This window comes from Alligator sinensis, unplaced genomic scaffold, assembly GCF_000455745.1.
Source record: "Alligator sinensis unplaced genomic scaffold, ASM45574v1 scaffold601_1, whole genome shotgun sequence".
Classification (NCBI taxonomy): domain Eukaryota; kingdom Metazoa; phylum Chordata; order Crocodylia; family Alligatoridae; genus Alligator; species Alligator sinensis.
This window is the reverse complement of record NW_005841905.1, coordinates 377,423-395,374: the sequence shown is the minus strand read 5'-3', so window position 1 is coordinate 395,374 and position 17,952 is coordinate 377,423. Positions and strand designations below refer to the sequence as shown.

Genomic DNA, 17,952 nt, shown 5'->3' with positions numbered 1-17,952 from the left:
GGTGCATCAGGAATAACGTGTTCACCAAGGACCAAGAGACCACTGCTTCCATCCTGAATGAAGGAGCATGATCCAAAAGATTTACTGGTTGTTGTGCACCAAGATATCACACTACACAATTAGATCAACACAATCAAAGGCCCTAATCATGTTCCAAATGGGTCATCATACGATCTGAGGGAGTATGTGTTAAGAATAGCAGCAAAGCTATCCTTTCCCCATCTTCCTCCTGCCAGCAGAGCCAGGAAAATATTTCTCAAATGTGTGCTCTGCAGCTGATTGCTATCCCTTGGCTGGAGGTTGTTTGCGGTCTCAGGCAAGTGTTACAGAATCAGTTTAAATGTTCTGTAACATCACTTAACTCTGGGAGCTGCTGTACTCATGTCAGAATCAGGCTTTTTATCCCTGGACAATAAAACCACTCCCACACAGCCCAAGAAAATTGCAACTTATCTGGAGGATTCACCATCACGGATGTTGTACAGAGACTAAATATCCAAGTTATGATAGCAGCCATTCAAACATCCTATTTTTTATCATGTCATGTGCCCCCAAATAAGACATGCTGCTTTGGGAATGCGAATGTAGAAAAAGAGATTTTTCCACAGCCACAGCTGAAAGCTGACCACATACAGCAGCGCTCTCACCCTCAGCCAGCTTGCTGTCTGCTTCAGGCACAAGCTCAAACTTTAACTCTGTCATAGGCACTGCCAAAGTGGCAGCAGTTTTTGGCTGCTCAGGCAAAAGCTACTGCCAATTCAACAGTGGCTGTGAGAGGGTTAAAACTGGACTCTACCCCAGCTGAACTCCAGCCAGAGAGAAGAGGGAAAAGCAGAACCCTTGGCAACCATCACAGCATCCCCATGCTCCTATTCTGGCATAGAAACCAGATTCTCTACTTGAGACAAACATCCCAATTTTGTAGGGCTATATTTTGGGGAGAAGGTGCTTGTGGTATATGAGTAAATATGGTATTTTAGAACAGAGGCTTTAAGGTTGGCTTCTATTGATGATGGTGTTGGCTATTTTTGGTATCCAGGGTGACAGATAGTGGATACCTGTGTACTTCTTGGATTGGATTGCCTGTTACATTCTGGAAGCTTGGCATCACTCTGGTGACACACAATAGATAGAGACTAGGGCTGTGCAAAGTTTCGGTCCCTGATTCGATTTGGTGGAGATTTGGCCTGATTTGGTGGCTGAATCTCCAAATCTGAATCAAATCAGAAGACCCATTAATCTCTCTGAATCGAATCGGAACCCTCCAAATCAATTTGGAGAGATTTGGAAAGATTTGGCAATTTGGATATAGACACAGCTTTAAATGTTTTTTCTACATATCTCTAGATAGCAGGTGGCTCATCAATGCTGCAATGCTGGGGTGCATGAAGTGTCCCACAGGAGCATGGGGGGCTCCCCAGCGTGCTCGGCAGCAGACCTGGAAGTGGACCAGAAGTACTTCCAGTCCTCTTCCAGGTTCACTGCCGAGCACATGGAGGGCCCCCCCCACACTCCTGTGGGATGCTCCATGCGCCCCAGCATCACAGTGATCATGAGCCATGCCTGCTACCTCAAGGAACGGAGAAAAAACTTTTAAAGCTGTGTCTATGTCCAAATCGCTGATTCTCCGAATCAGCATCAAATCTTCAGATTTGGATTCGGCTGAATCAAACCAGGGACAGTGATCCGAATCAACAAATCGAATCACTGTCCCTGATTTGTACCGAATCCAAATCCAAATTGAACAGGGCCCACTTCGCACACCACCTAATACAGACCCAGCTTAGTCAATTAAAGGTTGTTTATGTCTATAGACATTCGGTATGCCTGAGGACAACCTGCGCGTACTGTGTCACTTCTATCTTATTGAGGCCATTCAGATAAAATAGACATGGTCTAAAACTGGTTTAGAATTGTTAAGAGAGCCTCTAAAATGTGTTCTCTTCATTTTTTCTAATCTTGATTAAACATCGACAAAGCTTCCCACTAGTGTCCTTTATGGACTCATATCCGCTGACAACTGGAAAACAGCTGATGTGGAAACTTTGCTATATAGAAGTTATAGTGATATAAGCCTAATTGAGTGCTGAGAGTTATACAGTCCCAGGATGCTTTATCTTTTTGCATCAATAGCTGGTGTTCAGTGAGATCCTGCTCCAAGAATTTAGAAACCCTGAACAGTTTTTCTGGTCCAGTTGTAGAGTACTGAATCACCTCTATGTCCTGGTAGGTTGTACTTCATAGTTACCATAAAAACAAATTAGTTTATCTACTCTTTCATTTATCTCCGTTTGAATACTACACATTCTCTATATGATTCATACTTCTTAGCCATTTCCACTCCTCTATTGTACATCTTCTTAGACTATACAGAAGAGAAGTTTAGGAGTAAAACTATTCATTGATTTCCATGTAACCTGTGTGCCAGCTACACTATCCAATATAATGCCAAACACAAGGAATATGGATAGCAATTTCTGAAGGTCACTTTCCTTATATAAAATTTTAACTTCCTGCCAAATCAATGGGAGGAATAAGTTGATTTCAGCTTTGTAGGGCCACTCTTGAATCCAGGACTACACACAACAGTAATTCTGCTCCTTGAATGGCATCAGTTGATGTCACCTCTGTTTTTTCCCCCCTCAGTCCTTTTTTGACCTACAAATGCTTTCTGATAGATATGTGAGTCTGGAAACAGCAAGCTTCCTAAACTCTGTAGAGTTCTTTAAGGGAGCAAGCGTACTGATATAAGCTTATGTCCATAGTCTAAACCATGGGTGGGTTGATTTTATTTTTCAACTCTCATCACACTTTCTGTGGGTCCTTTTGATTTTACTGCCTCTACAGTACAAAAGGACCGGTCAGTTCTCTGAGAAGACTCACCTTTCTCAGCAGACTTTTCCTCACTCTCACATATAAACTTCACCTGTTTAATTTGGTTACAGCACATTTCTCTTTGCTTTTACAGCATAAACGTGTTCTTTGGGCCAAGGAATGCAGAAACAATGAGAGCAGACCGTTCAGCCTGATGGCGGCTTTGTTTAATGACCACTGGATTTTTACCATCGCAAAATAGCCTTGTCTGCACTCTGACAGCACCACTACACCGAATACTAATATGTTACAATTACTCTTGATACTAAATCTATGGTATTATTCACAGAGTTTAATAAGGGTAGCCATTTTATGTGTCTGGAGTTGCATTTAACATTTCAATTGCTCCTTTATTATAGCACCCAGCTTAATATATTTCAGCGTTCAGTAGAGAAGTTGATGGAAAACCCTCATTAGGGTTAAGTAAAATTATGGCTTCCCCTTGGGGGAATAATGAGGCCATGATAAACTTATGATAAAACCTTTATACCTTGCCACTTTTCCCATGCCTTGATTAGGAAAAGCATAAGTATTTAACCTATGAATGAATACACATGTGTATATGGCATTTATATAGAGAATCTACCTTTAAAACTTTAAAAGTTTTAATAGGGGCATAATTTGTAATTGAGTTACCCTGAGTCCAATTGCAAAGACCACAGAGGAAGCCATTAAATAAATAAAACCTGATGTTTTCTTGCATAAAACATACCCTGAATAAAATACATATCTCGTTTTTGAAAGGCAGGATGCAGAAAAAAAGGATCTTCCCTTGAGAGCCTCTTCCAGCAGGTAAAGGGTAAGTGTCCATAGCCAGTAGCTCAGGAGCTCTGTACATAGCACATGAAGTTTTATTTCACTTTCCCTTAGCAGAGACTTAATCAACAGAAAGTGCTGTTCCTTGGTTATAATACACACCACAATGTCCAGCAGCAGGATTTTGGGAAAAGTGCACGTTGTATGTAAGAAAATACGGTAATAGAAACATAAGGCTGGAGGGGACCTCCGAAGACAGGGATGGGCAAAATACAGCCCACAGGCTGGATTCGGCCTGCCAATAGATTCAACCTGTCCTGTGGGTGGATGGCCACCAACTCAATGGATCTGGCCCACAGGTGGCCGGCAGCTCCAGCTGCGGCATGGTGCTAGGTGGGCAGGTGGGACCACTTCCACCCAGCAGCATCAGGCATCAGACTGGAAGCAGGCAGGGATTTCGCCACAGTGGGCGGGTGGCAGTGTCAGTGCTGGACTCCACCGGCAGGTTCAGGAGCCAGATGCAGAACCTGCTGGTGGTGTCCACAGCTGACCCACTGCCCTTGTGGCATGGTGGGAGCTCCCTCCCAGAGCCCCAACCCAGAACCTGACAGTGGCATCAGCTGTGGACCCAGGCAGAAGCTGTTGTTGTGCCGGCCGGGCAGCAGAGTCTCACTCTGTCTTTTCTCTTCTCTCTGTCTGTCTCCCACTCCTTGTCTCCCTCGTGAGGACTTCTGTCTGGGTCCACAACTGAGTGTTGGGGTCCTGGAAAACTACAGATTTGGCCAGGTTCTGGAGGGAGAGAAGAAAGGGGAGGGAGGGAGGGAGGGAAGGAGGGAGGGAGGGGAGGGGAGAGGAGACAGACAGACAGAGATGGATGTGGCCCTAGACAGGTCCTCAAAACTCATTAAGTGGCCCTCCAGCCAAAATAATTGCCCATCCCTGTCCTAAGATCATCTAGTTCAGTGGTGCTGAACCTTTTTCCCCAGGAAACTAGAAGGGCAGTATCTGGTTGGACTGCAGGCCAGGTACGGCCAGTGGTCCCAATCCGGCACTTGGGGTGGGCTTAGCAGGGACCATCCAGTCACATGGAGGAGAGCAGGGGGCTATCCAGCCCCAAAAGGGAAAGTAGCTTGACCCATCCCCACAGCATGAGGAAGAGGGCATGGCTCCGCCTGCAGGGGAAAGAGGGTGTGGCTCCAACTCAGCCCCATGGGGGGGGGGAGAAGACATAGCCCGGCCCCAATACAGCAGCAGGGAGGGGGGAGGGGTGTGGCCTGACCCTGCGGGGGAAGGGGTCTCAGCCTGGCCCAATCCCAACCAGTCACACAGAGCTCGGGGTTTAGGGATTTGGCATGGGGAAGCGTGGTCATATTAGTGGCCACCATTCCCCTGCCACCAAATTTCCCAACCTGTGGGGAGCCCCACAGGCCAGATGCAATGGCTCCATGGGCTGCATTTGGCCTGCTGGCTGGAGGTTGAGTGCCCATGATGTAGTCCATTGCCCTGCAATGAAGAAGGATCAAGTCTATCTAGTTAATCTCTGACAGATCTGTGTTCCTCTCAGGGCTGTCCAACTGCTCAGAGGCCAGAGGCCACACAGCCCACAGGCTGCACCAGTGGGGGCCATGGTCCCCTACACTGTCCACCACATGTGTGGGTAGGTGCTCTCCCACCTCACTGCACCATGTGGGTAGGCAAGCACCCCCATACAGCACCCCATGTGGTGCAGTACCCACCTCACCTGCAACTCCTTGTGGGTTCCCCTGTGGCATCATGTCTCAGAGGTACTCTGGGCTGCCAGCTTACCTGGCACCATGGATTGTATCATGCTGCTCCACTTCACCCCACCCCGGAGGCTGGGTCAGCAGCAGAAGTCAGGGGAGGAAGGGGGAGTTACTGCAGCTGGAGCAAGGGGCAGTGGCTCTGGGTGGGAGCCCGGGGGCTCATGTTAACCCCTCAAGGATCACATGCAGCTTGTGGGCCATCAGTTGGAGAGCACTTGTCTAGTCGGTCCTTAAAAACCCGAAGTGAAGGGGATTCCACAGTATCCCCAACTTGCTCCGCTTTTTCATCACCCTAACACTTAGCACACTTTTTTCCTAATATTTAACCTATATCTTTGTTGCAGATGAAACTACTTTTTTTTTGCCCTTCCCCTCGGTGCACAAGTCTATCATAATGTTATGTCAGTCTTTTTTCTTACACGTTAAACAAGCCTAAAACCTTCAACACGGAAATGACTTAACATGATTTATTTCATAGTTAGGCATCATGTTCACTGCCCACACAGTCCTGGAGAGAGGTTTGATTGAAACTTGTTTTAAAAAAAAAAAAGAATCAATATACAGACAAAAAGAAAGTCAAGAGGACCAGACAGCATTTTTCATTTTAAATCTTATGACATGTTGGTGCCATGTGTCGTAAATTAAAAACAAAAAGATTAGATGTCTGGTCAACATGGGGCATGATTCTTCTTTTTTTTTTTTGCTTTACTACAAACAGATCAAATCACGGCTGTTACTTTGCAGGGGGGAAAATGCAATCCTTAAAATTGAGTGAGTTTGCCACAAGGTGGCATGTAACATTCATAAATGTTTTCCATGAATAATGTACATTTAAGACATAAGCCTGGGAATAGGGAGCTTTCACCTTAAGTATTGCAACTTCAGAACCATATCCTTTCACTTGCGCTGGGAGAAAGCCACCAGGCCTCACTGCCCTTCCTGTAGCCATTCTGATTTCAGCTAATTCAACAGAGAATGGGATCTAGCTTGCATTATTTAAATAGCCTAGTGTATCATTTTACTAATAAAAATGTAACAAAAAAGTCAAGACACAGATGCCATATGCAGTACTTAAGCTGGGGATAATGGAAATGACGTAAATACAAAAGTATTAAGAGGTTTTAATCAAACTGAAATCCCAAGTGGTCACGTGCAATACCAATTATGTTTTTAAAGAATATATTTTTGACTATGAGATATTCATACCTTTCAAGCAGCTACATGCTTAGGCTCACGGTGGTTAACTACTTAGTAGCTACAAGTATACTGTGTTCAATTTTTCTCTCACTTGTAAATCAGGAGCTAACTTCATTACAGGCAAAGTAAATGCAGTGCAATACTTCTGGAAAGGAAGTATTGATCAGAGCTTGGGCTAAATTCTGTGTTCTGTTATACTGCTACAGATCCAGAGTAACATCATTGAGGCTAATGGAATTATTCTGTATTTACATTGATAAAACTTGAAAAGAATTTGGTCTCTTGTCTCTGAGATACATCAGATCTCCATATCACGGATGCATGTTTAATAATCACAATGATCTGTCTGATCACGTACCAAATACATCTTCTCAAATTGGTGCAACTAAAGAAGCACCCATCACTGTGCAACCTAGGTAAAGCATAAGTCATTTATAAAGAACTAAATATCACAAGAACAAAGGGCAAATGCTCCACAACTCTCTGCAGTAGCAGACAAATTTTCTGTGAAGTTGGGAAAAGCATCTAGCAGGCTGAGTTGGAGGGCTCAAATGGGAAGGCAGCCAAGCTGAGGCTCAGGTTATTTTTGGAGGAAAAGGAGCTCATACAGAAGGATCTGCCTTTAACAACATACCCTGATTCCCCTGAGCTGCACTCAAGAGATTTTTTTTTAAATGTTGCTTCTGAAGTAGTCGCCATAATTGGCCACACAGTAGAAGGTGCTTTTATAGATTGTATTCTTCACTGTGAATTTCAACCAAAGCGAACAGGCAGGCAGTAGAAAGCTTGACGTGGAAGTAAGGCATGATATTGGATGTTAAAGTCTAAAGAGCAGACAATCCAGGCACACAAACTGGGAATTAACAGAAGGCTTCTGAGTCCAACAAAACTTCTGCCATATCTGTATTGGGCTATTGCTGTGTACCTTTGGACCAGGATGTATCTGTCAACTATGGGGGTCAAAAAATGGAAAACACAATTCTTCTCATGGGAATTGAAAAAATATTAAGGTTAGGGACATCAGAATAATGCTGATAGTAGTTCAGCGCTGTTTGGGGGAAGAGTCCTAACTTTAACATGTCACTGAAAGATAAAACTGGGCTGCTTCAACCCAATATGCTGAACTAACTTAGTTGAACACCTCTTGACTGACAGCTGACTGAGCTCTGCTGACAGATCAGCAGTGATATCTGGCCCCTGCCCTTGCTCTTAGGAGATCACTGACCATGGTAAATAATGCTGTTTTCATTCCAAAAAGCTGTTCTGAAGCCTAAATGATAGGGATCCAAAAATTAGAGGTTGACAGGCGTTTGAATTGGCTAGCACTACTTTCCAAATGACCTTCTGCAGAAAGGGAAGGTTAAAGACTGGGCTGAAGCTGGCAAGCTTGCTACTGTGCAGAGCTGTTTGGAACCGGATATATAACAGTAATATTTAAGACTTGAGGAGCTTGCTGTCTTTCAAGCAGGCATTCACCACGTGCATTGGTATATAGATAGCCCAGGTAGCCTTCACAGGCTGAAAAGGGCAAGACACCGATCTACCTACCTAATGCCATCTATAAAGGTATACCTCAGCAAGGTAAATGAAGCTCACCCAATGCATTAAGGTTAATGAGGTCCTTCCTAAACCATTGAGAACCTGTGCTTGTGGGACTGGATGAAAATTTTCAGTGTGTTGCCTTTTCCTCTAACAACAATATTTTTCACAACACTTTGGTTAAACTGTCCCAAATCCTATCAATCGTTGCTGGAACAGAATTCTTTACAGTGGAGACAATCGTGTCAACCACATGGTTAAAGTGAGAAATAATCTGTCATTGCCACTGTGCTGTTAACAGTAAAGGCGAGATGTGAATACACTTTCACATTTTCTAGCAACTTACCCTGCATATAATTCACTGGATGACTAAAGCGTTACTAAAGGCGAGTTATCTGACTGTGGGTGTGTCTACACAAGATGCTTACTGCTCAGTAACTTAATAATACTGCTCAGTATTGCGCCAGTCAAAAACCTTGCTAATACGCTACTGCACAGTGTCATTCGGCTACTGCGCAGTAAGCATCACAAAAAAACATGTGCCGGCACTACTGTGCAATAACTGTAGTTACTGCACATTTAATTAGTACTTCATTAAGCAAGCACTAAACTAAATGCGCAGTAACTACAGTGCATTAATGAAAATGTAGACATGCCCTGTGTCACTTCACTGGCATGGCTGACTAGATGCTGTACTTTTACAGCACCCTTACATTTGATGAAGTAAAGTCAAGTTCATAAAAGCTTGTGCTCTGTAGAAATCTTGTTCTGATAGTCTAGATGGTGCATACCTACCCTGTCTTCTGCTTGATGCCAGTTTAACATGGCTAGCTACCTCTCTCTGGGATGGTTCAGTCAGGGAATATTCCTGTCTTGAGTAAAACTCTGGTCCCTTTCAGCCCTGCTTTCCTAAGATCCTACAGAAGTGACATAAAACTAGTGCTGGACCTGTATTTGAGCAAGATGCAAAAGGAAAAATCTGCATTTCACAATTATCAGAATATCACTCAGTCTGTGCTACATTTATCCTGCACCCCTCCATGACCTAACAGACATAAACATTAGGGAAATTGCTCTGAAGTCCAGAGAAACTACAATGAATTAATTGCCTGGTGCAGGGGGTTGGACCTGATGATCTTCCAAGGTCCGTTCTGGCTGTATAATCTATGAGTCTATTAGGACAAATATGACAAACCACCTCATTCACAAGGTATCAAATCTCTTGCAGTCTGGTGGTTTCCAGATTTGAGATCCTGTGTGGCATGATGCTTAGGGATATTTCCAAGCACCAAGATAAAGAACCTGTTACCATTTCTTTCTTATGCTACATGAAGAGCTGTATAGCTTTTATTTCTCCCATACCCCTAAAGAGAGCTCTGGGTGAGGAAAGCAACTGAGGTATTCAAAAAACTTGCCATTCCTTAGCGTTGAGGGATGAGGGGATCCTAGCTGAAGGATTATCTTAGTCCATCTCACAGTACCACAGGGGCTGTGTCATCCTCATGTCCGGAGAACTGGCTATAATTGTTCTCACACTTTTGACAGTCACACCCTAGAGGAATAATTCATCTGAACAATTTCAGGAAATTCATCCAGGACTCAGGGTCATTTTCTTCCTTTCACCTGCTCCGTCACACTTTGGGTGTTACTATTAATTCAGTACAGCTATCACTCCTGTATGAAATATTAGGGTGCCCATTTTCATTCTTTGGTGACACCCAATAAGAACTTCAAGAGTCATTACTCCCTCTTGTAGTTGTGCTTGGTCTTTCTTCAACTTTGTGCATAATTTGGCCATGGAAATTCAGTTGCAGGGAAGCAGGGGTACAGCTCTAATATTTTAAGGTTAAAAAATCAATACAGAGTATTTCCTATATTTATCATGCTGCCAATATCAAGATCATTACAAGACTATTCTCTTATTACTTTCAGTAACGCTAGTCGAAACCTCAGAAAAAATATCTGCTTCAGTTGCTTGAAATACTAAAAGGATAAATATTACTGCCCAAAATAAATGCTGTTAACATGGCAGATATTATGAAGTGCTGTATCATTGATACAACTTTATGTGCTCTAAGCATACTCCCTAATTTTGTTAAGATGTTGATTAAGGTAGGGAGAGGGACTTTTTTGTGTTATTACTTTCTCTTGGCATGCATCTGCTATCAGTCGTGCATATGCACTTCCCACAACGCAATGGGAGTTACACAGAAAGGTTTGAGGCCAGAAATTGAGATTCTTTAATGAGATCTTGCAGCAACATTTCTGTAGGTATAAAGATATGTGGTTCTAATGAAGATGACATCCTGGCCTCTCCCACCAGGTGTCACTGCAAAGTCACATTACAGTATCTAACAACAACAACAGACAGTGCAGACAAAATGAGGATTAAGAGGAGATAAAGGTCACTGCTGAGTACAATAATCCCTCTTCATTTCTCCTCTTGCTCTGTATCTTGGTAGCCAAAAATAAAATATAATGCTCTTGCTGTGTGTTGGACTGAACAAAAGAAGGGAAAATCAACTGAAAGCCATGGATACAAATACCTCTTATTCTAGAAATGTTTTTATGATTAAGCTGCTATTGCTGCAAAGACACTGTTCTTCCCTTCCTCATATTTAGGATGGACAGAAAGATCCTAGTGTTACAGCCTGAGAATTGACATTAGCTTTAAAGTTAAGCCAACACATGTTTGTCTATTTGACAGGATGTCAGTTTGGGAATGACCTACACGGACACGCGGGTCAACTCACAGCCTGAATGCTCCCCTTGGCAGGGACACCAGATGGGGAAGCAACTCTATGTGCATGCAACTCATCCCTGTGGAAATTAAAGAGGATGGAAAATCAAAAAGAGCTTGTCCTACCAAAGACACCACATAAAGCAGCTCTTGGAGGATCGCCCATCACCCTATCAGGCATTGCTCTTTTTGTCCAAGGAAATGGATAAACCAAAGAAAAAAGGAACGTCTTAGTTCTACAGTATATACATTGGGTAGACCAAACATAAATGAGGGCCTAAATAAGAGGCCTTTTCCACACTGCAAAGAAAAGTCAAGAAATGAATGAAGGTCACATCACATCAGCCAACCTTTTCCCATCCCCTATCTTTCTCCAAGCAGCAGGAGAACAGTTTTCCAGTGAACAGCATCGTGCGACTCCCAAAGCCAGGGAGCACGAGGGATAGAGACTGTTTAAAAGGAGGTTAAGTAATACGTTTATCACAATACAGTACCATAGAGGTGGGACTTCTCCAATACTTTGTGAAAGAGGCCTGGATAACAGTACTTGGCCAGTTTGTGGTGACTCCATAGATCATAAAGTAGCATGCAGGCCTTTCTGTACTACTTACAGCTGACCTCAGGAACATTAATACATCCCTTAGTGTCACAACTCAGGTAGGGAAATGGTAAACTTGCTTTTTCTAAGAGGTGTAACTGAGGAACAAGAAGGTTGCAACCTTCTGAAAGCCTGTAGCAGAGTCCGTTAGCTCAATCATCTCTGTACTAGGTAAGCAGCCAGCATCTGCAACTGAGTAGTCTACTGTCAGGGACTGTTATAAAAGAAAACATGAATGCAATGCACTCCAAAATCCATCAAATTTGGACTGAAATGTAAAGCTGTTCTAGGAGCAGTCTATTACTCTGACATCACCTCGTAGTAGACTGATGTGTATTTACAAAATTTTCCTGCAACGCTGATCAAAAATTGACAGTGGGCACACAGCCCAGTAGCAAACACAAAACTCTTCCAGAGCAGCTATTAATTCCAGTGCTTAGCTTGTTCTCAGCCTCAAAACTGCAACCAGGAATGCAACAAAAGTTATCTGTCAATCTGTTCTCTTTCTTATGTTATTACTTTATTTTCTTGCTAGGGCTGTAAAGGACATGGCGGTGAAAATGTTAACGCAGACTACACAAAAGTACTGCAAATATTTATTTTAGCTTAATAAAAGCCATGTTTAATCCAGCCTTTCATGTTATCGTAATCTACGTATCAGCCTATAACCTTCCAGCTACATGGGCTAAGTAGATTAAACCGCTTTATCAACTCTGATTGATTGGAAATGTTTTGCACTACATTATCTAGAGCCAACAGTTCAGCATAAGTACCTTGAAGAAAGTTTCTTCCCTTTAACAGATTTTTGAAAGCAAAAGTTTAAGCTGAATTGCAATGAACTGCATTTTTTACAGATGAAAAGCTTATCAAATCCACTCTAAGTCAGCTTCTGCATACAGATTTACCCAAAATAACTGACTAATACTGCAGTGCATCTATTTTGTTGTGCAAAAGCAACCATATAGCATGAAGAAAAAAGTTCCCTCTGCTAGCTGAATGGCCTAGCAGTGTAACACCGAAAGGTGGCACTGTTGGGACTGTAATTTGCATAGATCAACATGTAAAACAGCTGTGAGAAAGGGCAGTTGGGATTTTGCTTGTACGTAAATACAAGCTGCCTCTAGTTTTAATTCTGCTCCTTAAACAGGAAACTTGGAAAGTTTGGGGACAATGCTAAATAGGCCATGAAGCATATCAGGGACCTGTTTGATGGCTCAAGGGGAGGTTCAGCTCAGTTGCTAACATCATATAAAAAACAAGAACATAAAAATGAAAAGGAGAAGACCACTTATGATTCTTTATCCTACTGCAGCAGCCTTCAGTGTAGTGTATGGCATTTACACTTGCACAGATGGAGTGAGTTGTCTGCGTATGTTTAGAATCCACCCCAATAGTTGGCTGAGATGACAGCAGTGCAACAAGTCTAAATACGAGACTGAACATCTGCCTTGTCTGTGCTGGCAAATGGGGTGAGAGACATTACTATGGGAGAATATGAAAGAGGCAGAATATAAAGGATAACTATGAGATGTTAAATTTAGATTTTTGTCCTGATTTCAATTAGCTTCCTATTCAGGCATGTTTGGGTTCAAAATAGCAGTTCAGCTCTTCATTACAGAAAGAAAGTCCCCTGAGGCACAGGTTAATTTTAAGAGCCCCCAGCAGCGGTGTGTCATCAGCTAAGGGTAAATTCTGGCCACACTGGAACTGATGTCAAATCTCCCATTGACTGGTCTTTACTCCTGGTCTTTAGTTTCAGCTGGCCCTGATCACTACTTCAGCACTACTGACCTCTTCAGCTCCCTTAAGCTTTTCATGCCCGGACATATGAAGAGTATCTTCCCTGGCACTCTACAGACTGGTCCTGGTCATCACTGCTGCCCAGCTCCCACAGGTCTTGCATCTCAACTCCTACTTCTTGCTCCAGCTCTCTCTCTCTGCAAGCTGCTTAAACCTGTAGCTCTTGATAGAGTCCCTGTCAATGTTATGGCCATTGTTGACTTACTAAGGACTGCAGCCACACCTGTGGACTTTCAATGGTTCGGAAAAAAAATTAAAGCTAGAACGGAAAACCATAAATCAACTGGAAAGTTTTCAGGAGCAGTGAAAGGCTGAAGTGTTAAAGAGAACTGGTTTATGGAGACCAGCTGGGAACCAAGGATCACACAGTTCCTAAGAGCCGTAGTTCTCTGCTCTTTGGTTCTCCTGCTCTCAGATCCCAGAGGGATGGAGGACTTTTGGGATACCTTGCCTCCTGCAGGAGACAGATTTTTCCTATACGATTCTGATCTTGTGCATTATGCCTTGTGTTGTGTCACGGTTGGCAGTAGTTTTATGAAGAGATTAGATTATGGATTTGTATAGGATGGTTTGGACAGGGATGATCCCGCGCCAGGCAGGGGATTGGACTAGATGACCTCTGGAGGTGCCTTCCAGCCCTGTTTCTCTATGATTCTGTGATCCGGGCCTTGGTTTAGATGTGAACCTCAATACAGAATTTAAGGAATGTTTGCATCTTGGGTTTTGCTCCAGACACTTTTCTGCCCTTCCTGGGGGGATGGGACACTTAATGAAATGTTAATTGCACTCAGCCACAACGTGGCCTGTTGCATGGAGAGCATTGCAAACAAAGGACATGAGCAGGACCATTATATAACAATGATATTGCTGGATAGCAAATGGATACTATAGGCTTGATTGTAACCCACAATCACAGCAATACAGCACATAACCTAATATTGCATTGCAAGACCTGCTCAATGTAAAGACGGCAGAATCAGTCTTGATATATTTAGACAGTACTTAATCATAGAGTCATTTATTACCTCACTGGATTAACATGGCTTTAACAAGATAGTTCATTATAAAGGACAAACCTGCAAGAGAATGTCATTTAAGCAACAGTGTGAGCAATCTGGTAATTGAATTAAAATGTGTTTGTCAGCAAAATGTTGGCATCATAACATGCTAGCCTGCTGGCTTGCAGCTCCCTGCCATGGTAAACCTTTTTTGTCAGCGTTTTGCCCTGCACAGGGCACACCGTGAGAAGACCTTATGTACTCAATGATGTTTATTAACAAAACACAAGTACTGGTATGCTTGGTTTGACCTGCCCAGTCTCACAAGGAAACCCTGCCCCTTCTGCATAAATAAATAAATAGATGGATTAAATTAGAACATTGCAACATCCCATCAGCCGTATTAACTAGTACATGTCCTATGATGTGCAAGTATTCCAACATCATTTAAAAATTAAAATCAATTATAACCTGGTAGCGAACACTGCCACTAACCCTGGAGCCCAGACTCTCTGCATTGCTTTTAGTTTCCTGTTTCTTGGGTGCTGTTTTATATCAGCCCTAGCTTTGGCACAAGTAGAGCAACTTAGGGACTGCCATATCCTCTAACAGCTAGTAGTGACACAGTAACAAGGTGTCCAGCTCCTAGAAGGGGTAAGGGTCTTGGGGTGTGACAGCCCTGTTCAGCTAGGAGGTCAAGCTCAGCAATGGGAAGGCATTCCTTATAAAGGGATGAGAGAAGCCATAGAAACGTGGCAGGAGGGAGACTAGGCAGGAAGCCCTGAGAGCTGCCACTTGAAGAAGAGGAAGTGTGCTGCAGGAGACACAGGCTTTGCAGTAGACTCAGAAGTCTGGGGACTTGAAGAAAGGTGCTTTTGTGAGCAACAGGTCAACATGGGCAGAAGATCCACCTTGTTTGAGGGTTTAGGTTAAAGAATAAAACCGTGCAGGGAAATAGGCCCATTTCCCTTACATGGAGGCAAACAATTGCTCAAAACACCCAAGAGGCTCTCTCTGAAGAGTTGGAGTCACCCTGCTGATCTTGCAGGGTTATGGGCTAGGGAAGACAGCTACCCCAAGGACTTGCTCAGGCCAGAGAAATTCTTTATAAGCATGAAGTGGACAGTACCCACTCCTTTGTGCTACCTGATTCAGGACACAACAAGGCCAGAATGGTCCAAATAAAGCAATTCTTAGCTTCTGTCCCTTTAAACAAGAAACCTGCCTTCCCCTCTCCACCATCTTTTGTGATTAGAAAAACAAGCACGTTTGATGGAAACACTGAGTGATTGCAGGTGCCATTACATAATGAAGCAGTGCTGCTCATTAACACCCTGTGATTTATCACCCAAGGAACAAGGAAAAAGCAGGTCTAAAAAACACAATTCTTACATTGCTTCACATTATTTCCAGTCCAGCAAGTCAGCTGCATGCTAGAACAGCTGAATTTCCAACTAGTAGTCCATGGTTCTGAAAAGATCAATGTTTTACCTCTCATGCCCTTTGCATCTGCAAAGCTGAAGTATAATTTAGACTCATAACTACCAGCTTCCCTAGATATTGTGTCCTACCTTCATACAGCCAGTCGCTGAGCCCATTGAAAATAACATTTTCCTTTCCAGTGGAGACCACTCGTATAGCTTGTTTTCCCACATGGGCACAGTAATAGATGTTATTCTCAAAGATAAATATCTAATTTGAAGGGAAAAAGAAAAGAGAACACTGTTAAGTAGCAAGTCTATTGTAAAGGGTGCATTGCTTTCACAACAGTGAACAATACATGATAATACATTACACGTCTACAGCAGATATGTCTTTTATCTCAAAGATCTCCAAAGCTTTGACTAACTCTTTTGGTCTTCCACACTTACACAGACCTGTTCTAACAGGCAAGTGTTACTTCCCTCTCTACTAAAATGCCGTCAATGCTTCACATACTGAAATACGGCAGGTAAGCATCGGTGATCGGCAATGAAAAGGCAGGCAATGAAGAATATACAATTTCAGTAATTCACAAACTATGGTGGCCTGGATCATTGGTGGCCTAAAGAGTACTTACTGAGGGACCTGGGCTGGGCACAGGAATAGGTTCTTTCTACTTGCTTTCAGTAGCTAACATTTCTTTAAAGGAGAGCTGTCAATGTATTGAATATCTTTGTAACATGGCACTTGAAAGTGCCTCATATAAACATCAGACTAGAGTGGGGAGGGAAGGGAAGGGGAAATAATTTGGGCCCACGGGCTACATAGGCAGTTTTAGGGAGCTGTTGCAGACATTTTCAAGCCATGGAGACTCCACAATTCAACACTAGTCAGTTTGTGTGTATGTCCAGAAGTTCCCCACAAAGGATCCATGTGCTAGTTAGCGCCCCTCCCAACTCATGACTAGAACCAGGTGTTCTTGTCACAAGTCCTGGAATCCTCTAAACATTTTTATGCAGGTGAAGTGCAGGGAAACCTGGTCTGGCTCCACTTCATGGGGGGCAGGATCACACTAATCATATACAACAGGCTGAGAGACGGGGTGACAGAGGGATTCTGGGTGAACTGCTGGGGCCCCATTTGATGATGTTTGCCAAACATTTAAGGCTGGGGAAGAAAGAGGAATCATTGGAAAAGGGGAAACAAAAGGACAACTCGGCTGTCGGAGTGAAGAGGAAGTAAAAATGTATGCAATGGAGTAGCTCACCATGACTTGAAAGAGTCGATGCTGAGGGGGACTAAGCACAATGGGCCCTACCATGTATTTTATTCAGATGGGTTGCACTAACCTATCCTTCTCCTGTGGAAGACCAGGAACCATCTCATAAACAGACACACAACCCCCTTTGTTGAGGACTCCATCAAAATGGGACTGAGTAAGATGCACTGGTACTACAGGAATATGGTAGATGATGATAGGGAAGAGATGGCAGGAATCATATGGAAGAGTTCAGATGCGCTGTTCAGAGCTGGATCCTCTGAGGAGAACAACGATGATGATGACAATGACAGAGACAACGACAAGGAGTACAATGATGAGTGAAAGGACTCTGGAAATGGGTGAAGTAGTTGAGGGGAGGGGGTGAAGAAAGGGGAGAGGGCACTGAGGTGGTCCTTTGCATAGCAGTAATGGGTAAAAGTGATGGTGATGGCCACGTGGGTGTGTGGGCATACCGTAACACTGCACAGTTCAGTTATTGTAATGGGAATAAAAAAGGTATACAGTAACTGTAAAGGTGTGTTTTGGACTGCCAAGTGAACCATATCGGTCACAAGACAGGTTGGTAGAGGTATATATATAGAAATAAATTTTTTTGCAAAAAAAATAAATTATTGTGCTAATGGGGGACTGCTTTTGCACTTTTTCCCTTGCTGCTCCTTGGCCTTTCGGCTAGGAGCAAGCAAGACCAGGAGGTACATGAACTCCAAGGCTATCAGTCCTGGGGCTTGCACATAGGCTGCCAGGTTGTCATCAGCATGTTTACCTCATATGGGCCATTTGTTCTGTAGTCATTCTCAGCAACATTTAATCAACTTCATAGTTGGCTTCCATTATTGACGTGCTGATTTTGGCAGCAGTTTAATGATAGACAATGTATTTAATGAGGTTTCCTTGTATACAAATATAAGACGAGGAACATTTTTTCCCCCATGCTAACTGGGTAAATAAATCTCCTCTTATAT

General features: G+C 43.2%; 1 protein-coding gene across 1 annotated transcript in view; it reads right to left on the bottom strand.

Annotated features, from left to right (window-relative positions):
- The window catches only part of DPP6 (dipeptidyl peptidase like 6), a 298,726-nt gene that overhangs the window by 111,765 nt on the left and 169,009 nt on the right, over positions 1-17,952 (bottom strand). Inside the window, exon 8 of the mRNA XM_006018553.3 lies at positions 15,858-15,978. Coding sequence (XP_006018615.1) covers positions 15,858-15,978 — 121 coding nt within the window. The remainder of the gene's footprint in view (positions 1-15,857; positions 15,979-17,952) is intronic.